At 40.6% G+C, this 6,000-nt stretch overlaps 1 protein-coding gene across 1 annotated transcript in view; it reads right to left on the reverse strand.

Annotated features, from left to right (window-relative positions):
* The window catches only part of med13a (mediator complex subunit 13a), a 71,358-nt gene extending 69,715 nt beyond the window's left edge, over nt 1-1,643 (reverse strand). The window contains exons 1-2 of the mRNA XM_069724106.1: nt 1,244-1,643; nt 1,028-1,130 (exon numbers count right to left, since the gene is read on the reverse strand). Coding sequence (XP_069580207.1) covers nt 1,028-1,093 — 66 coding nt within the window. The 5' untranslated portion in view covers nt 1,094-1,130; nt 1,244-1,643. The remainder of the gene's footprint in view (nt 1-1,027; nt 1,131-1,243) is intronic.
* Nucleotides 1,644-6,000: the final 4,357 nt, after the last annotated feature.

Here is a 6,000-nt window from a genome sequence, read left to right on the forward strand (position 1 = left end):
GAATCGCTGTGAGCTCCAGAGTGGGAAAGTGCACAACCACAGCTACTAAAGAGGAGCAGGAGTCAGGAGCAGGAGTCAGGAGTCAGGAGCACGTTGTACAGTTTCCTCCCAGTTTAGGTGCAGCTGAGGTACAGTATGCAGCTGCCCGGGTGTTTGTGATGCCCAGGAATGAATGCCACTGATTATATAATCAGCCATGGGGCCTGTGCCCTATTTGGTGTGAATACAAGAAAAACATCAAGTCCAAGGAAATGAAGCCGCTACTAACCAACACGGTGACATAACACATCGATAGTTAACGTTTGCAAACAAACATTGCTCCATGCTTGTTGCAAAGAAGAGCTTTCTAGGCAAAGACTCAAAGGGCGTGCTTTCACCGACAGGCTGTGCAAGTTGTGCAGTGACATTCGTCCACGCAGGAGTTTGTCGGTGTTCAACAAAAACAGTATTTAACTAGAAACGCATCGCGGCGGCCAACTTAACGCTGAAACCCAAGTGTTGGGTTGACGGCTCGATCCCCGGCAGAACAGGAGTGGAAACGCAACGAGAACCAGATAGCAAGTTAATAATAAACAAGGTGTTGAGGCGAAAGGGGGAGAAAGTGCTCCAACAAGTCGGTGGGAAACACGGCGGAGCTTCTGGCAGTGAAATGCACAACGTTTTCTTTTCGTGCTAACAGTCTGTGAAATGTAGTTAAATGAAGCTTTGTGAGCGGCTGGCGTTAAAAAAAAAAAAAAAAAAAAAAAAAAAAACCTCCAGCGGTTTGTTTGCAAATAGAAAAAAAATGGAAATGTGGCAGGAAAGCAGATTGTGACAGACAGGTTGTTACACGGCGAAGAGACAACGTGTTAAAAACACGATAACATTAGCAGAGTGGGAGACCTTGTTGTCCTAAAACGATGTCGGCTCGACAGGGCCGTAAGCCTGGCTAAGCTACGATCAACTGATGGCTCTGTGGCTAACGTTAGCTTAGCCCCCGTTCAGCTAGTTAAAAATGGCTGCTTTCCTTTAGTTTTAAATCTCTTACCAGACAGAATAGATTGGAGTGGCAATCCTCCAAGCTGGCCCCGTTTGGTACAAAACAAGAATTCATCCTTCTTCACTGCGAGATCCAACTCTCCATCGTTACGCTTCCCGGGAAATAAAGAACAATTTTCGGATTTGTGTTTTCGAAGATGTGCAGGCTTAATCAACGAGAAATATGTTCTGTAACATTTGGCTGGAGGATAGTTAATTCAACAACCTTCCGACTGCAGTTCCCCCGCCGGAGCTAAAAGCGGACAAAAGAGACTGTGTGGCCTCTACGTCGACATCTCAAAAGCACACCAAAAAAAACTATTTCAAGGGAGCGAAAAATGTTCATAAAACAAAAAGAAAAGGAGAGCAAAGAAGCAACTCTCCCCCTCCCCCTTAGCCCTGACACGGTCTCCGCTTAAAAAAATAAAAACGTCCCGTCTTACTCCCCCATCGCAAAATTTGGTCTAAAAACGAAACACATCCTGTAACAGCCTCTCGAAATCTGGCACCAGCCTATAATTTAACGATTATTTCGATCATCATTTCAGCCTCGGTTCCTGTTGGTTTCCATTTGAATTCATGGATTCCTTTCTTTAATGGCGGCCACAGGGACAACTCTGCCTTCCACAGCCGATTGGCTCATTCGTGGTCAAAGCTTCGTCAAGCCGGACGAGCATTTACAGACACACGTCAGACCGGAAGCGATGCATCCGGCAAAATAAAAGCATGATGTTATTATTCCTTAAGAACACTTACGATATCATGAGCATAGCGTTAGGGAAAAAAAAAAAGATCATACCTCACAAGTATATCGTATATCCGTTTTATGTAGTCACCAAATAATATGTTGACTTTTCCTAAAGTACAGTTTGTCTCAAAAAGAGGCAGCAACATGTCATTATTGTAGGTGTCTTATTTTGATAGTCTCAGTAAGTACTTCCGTGTTCTAAAAGTGCTGCCTTGACACTGTCGTGGTCATGAGGGCTGTAATAACACAAGACTGATAGGTATTGCCGCTGGGCCAGCGCAAGTGGCGCTACTGAGCAACAGATTTTGTTACTAATGATCAAACCCTATAAACTTGCTCACTTACACAGTGCACCACCTAGCGCATGTGATGTTGCACTTGCAAGTGAAATGTGCAACCAAGATGCATTGATGCGCCTCTTTGTTATGCTTTATTTAAATCACGCATTTCTGCTTGACTTGTAATTTTTTTTTGTGCGGCTCAAGTGAGACAGAGACAGCAGTAAGATTACATATTTATTTGGTAGAGAAATGCATACTATAGTAGATAATAATAATAATAATAATAATAATAATAATAATAATAATAATAATAATAATAATAATAATAATAATAATAATAATATAATAATAATAATAATAAGAGGCGTGAGGACAAAGTGAGAACACTTCAACGGATAAAACGATTGAAATGTATATTTATTGACAGGACAGCAGAGGGTGTACCAGTGTGCCTTGAAACCTGACAATAAGGATGTTTCGAAGGTCAAAATACAGTCAAACATAGATAAAATAATAGATGGAGGTAAATGAATTATACAAGTTGAAAATTAAAGAGAGAACAACTGACTCTGACACACTGTCAGTATTCATTACTTTGTGATAAAGCATCAGCGTGAAACACATTTATCCATTCAAAGTTTTAGGAAGGGAAAATAAATATATAATAATGTATATATAATAATAACCCAGGGTAATTTCTCCACATTAAAAAGTATTAATATCATTACTGCACCTTTAGTCATAGCAGAAATCAGACCACCTGAAATGTCACATTTCATTTTATTAGCTATAATCATTTTAACCATTATATTATTTGTTTTGCCACTGCTAAAGAGCACCAATCTAATCAGGGTGGATGGTTGTAGTCTAAGAGGCCTCAATTAGACCTCCAAGTCAATGACTGTCTCTCTGATCATCGCCACACCCGACAGGTAGAACTGATAGAGTTCAGGTGGAAGACGTGAGGTATACAACGCAGCCAAAATGCTGAACCATAATGTTGTGAATAAATATTGAGCTCCCAATTCAGGGAGGACTTTTGCGTTTGTGCAGTGCTGATATAAGAACATTGATGAGAGAAATTGTTTGATGGGCCTTCACTTTGGAAGATGTGAATTATGTAAGAAAAGTGTTCAATAGTACAACCAGCTTTAAGAGATTTTTCTTTGAAGTGAGGTCGTCCTCCACTGACAGTAATGACATAATGTCACTGTAGAATTTCCTTGGAAAATGACTGAATGAGGCTTTTAGGGTCTGCACTGCTTGTTTTTGCTACAGCCTGCATTTCCTTCTAAATACAGTTGTACATCAGATTGTTGCCGCTGAAATAAACACTGCCATATATCTCTATTTTTTTCCACAATATTGCAAAACATTGCGCAACTCACTGCTCTACCTATGATCTCATCCAACCAGCATCCAAGCCGGTGTTGGGCCAAACCAAAAAGGGTTTCAATTAGAGCTACAAACTGCAAAAGAAATAAACCAACAAAATATTTTCCCCCTGTTCTTTCGGCTTGTGTAGTCTGCGTGAAGCTCGAGGCTACCTGATTTAAAGAGCCTTCGTGTCCAACTGAATCTATGTAACCAACAGCTGTTTCTTCTGCAGGCTGTGCAATTTTTCAAATCAATACTACTAGAGCTGACATTTATACATCACTTCAGCTACAACAAATACAGTACATGCACTGTAGATAAACCTTATTATGAATTATTTTGCGCGACAATATTGTGATGCAACACTGGCAGACACTGCATATTTTAAGCATTTCTTATCACTCTCTGCGATTCTTAGTTTGGGTCTAAGTATTTGGTTTCGTACGATTTATTCTTCCAGTAGCTCAGTTCAGCCAACACAACTTTCTTTCCATTTTTACCCCAAGGCACATTCACAGCCAGCCTATTGCTTCTTTTTTTTTTCAAGGTGTGAGCACTGTAGGTTTATGGAATATTAATCATGAGTTTTTAGCAAGTTCTTGTAAATATTTATTACAATTATAATACAAAGTGACTTCTCTTTTTTTCTAGAAATGAATGGCAGCTGGGTGGCTGGCGAGCCCATAATTTCTTCTGTTATCCTGTGATTCATTAATGAGTAATTACAGTCCACAAGTGCTGCTTTTGTTTAGTAGTTTTCTTTCCAGTAATATGACTGTTGTTGCCTTATGATCCCAGCATTACAACGTGTCTCTGTTATTCTAAACTGCCATATTTATGAACTCGTCGAGGCCTTTGTAGTTTTTGTAGATAAGCTGTAGATATCTGATTATGTGCCCATAAATCAGACGTGTACAATAATCTTTAACAGGTCTTTTTCCTCTGTGCTCAGGATAAGCTAAAAGTGACATTTCCTGTTTGCAATGCTTACAGAGAGAACTGGTATAAAAGTGGCGATGATAGCACGTCCCGAGGCCAGAAAACAGCTGGCTGCTCCTCAGACACCGATGGAGTCGTGAAGGTGTAGCAGTCTGAAGAGAACAGGTGAGGAGATCGATTTGTTCCAAAAAGTCTTCGGGAAGATATTTCAGTGGGATATCACAGAGATACATACTGTGTGGACACTTGAAGCAGGTGACATTCTCTTCAACTATTTATTCTGCCAACCTACAGTGGTTATTCATACATTGTTACTCTATAACCCCCAGGCCTCCTCCAAATGTCAGTGCCTCATCTTTGTTTGAGTAGGGCTCACCCCAAAACACTTTTTCTTGCCGTTTAGATTCCTCCAAAGCAACAGAAACATTTGTCCCTCGCATGCAGGAAATAGTTCACATCTCTGTGATATGGTCCAGCATAAATATGTTAATTGTGCAACCCTTTAAATACAATACCAATACAAAACATAACAAGAGTTTTAGCTTGCATTGTTCTGACTCCAATGCCGTACAAAATCAGCTTTGTGTCTTTCATCTGATCCTAAAGGACTGAACAGCTTTTTAAACCTTAAATCTTCCCATAGGAACAGATGATAATCTCACATTCAGCACTTCCCACGCTTTATCATCACTCCTTGATACAAAAAACAATTGTAGCATGATACCATCTGTATAAGACTGTTTGACAAAAAAAAAAAAACATCTAATGGTGCAGTCGATGAGCACAGTTGTCATAGCAGAGTTACTAATGTGGATCCCAGATTGTTATCATATCTGGCGATGGTTTTCCCTCACTTATCTCAGCTCCCTCTTATCTGAGTCCCACAGAGACATTCTGTCACATATATTCGATCCCAGCAGCACTCAAGAATATTGGGGAAATGAAAGTGCAAGTTAGTTTGAGGTTGGCCAACTGCTCTTTTGACATTTGATTTGACATGCTCTGTGCTCCCTGCCAGTGTGCTATCGGAGCATTTGTCTGAGAGCACTGTCTCACTGTTGTGTGACTAAATCCTGCATGAGAAAGTGAATAATAAATCTGAGATTTAGCCAGAAAGAGAACATGGGCTGAATTTAATGAGGGCCTATGGTCAGATAAGACTGAAAAAACATTAATGTGGTGGATGGAAAATTAGACTTGGTTATCATTAAACATGCTAAAGTAGTAGAGCATGAAACACTCCAGGTGAGACTATTGTAGTGTGGAGAAAGTTATGTGTGCCCTATGACCTCAGACGCAGGACAAGAGAAGGGATGAACAACGCTGCTACTGAAAGATCACCAGTCAGGCGACATGTTGAAAAGCTTTCTGTAATGCAATGAAATTGACCACCGAGACAGGAAAAGGTTTTCTTCCCTTTGCGAGGCAGACATAGCTGAGGCGTAGAGCAGTTACAAGCGTGACTCCGAGGTTCATAGTTCAACAGCATAACTTGTGTTTACAGAGGTTAAGTGGTAATATCCCACTCTTAGCCTCTGCAGAGGAGGAATAGCTACAAAGAGGGTCAACAACCGTGCCATGTTCAAATAAAGTGGCCCTCCTCCCAGCCGCCACCTTAAAGCACACACAGATACGTGC

The sequence above is a fragment of the Brachyistius frenatus genome, unplaced genomic scaffold (genome assembly GCF_029030835.1).
Source record: "Brachyistius frenatus isolate BFR_SWC_R1_liver_20210118 unplaced genomic scaffold, ASM2903083v1 Contig_361, whole genome shotgun sequence".
In the NCBI taxonomy this organism is placed as follows: Eukaryota; Metazoa; Chordata; class Actinopteri; family Embiotocidae; genus Brachyistius; species Brachyistius frenatus.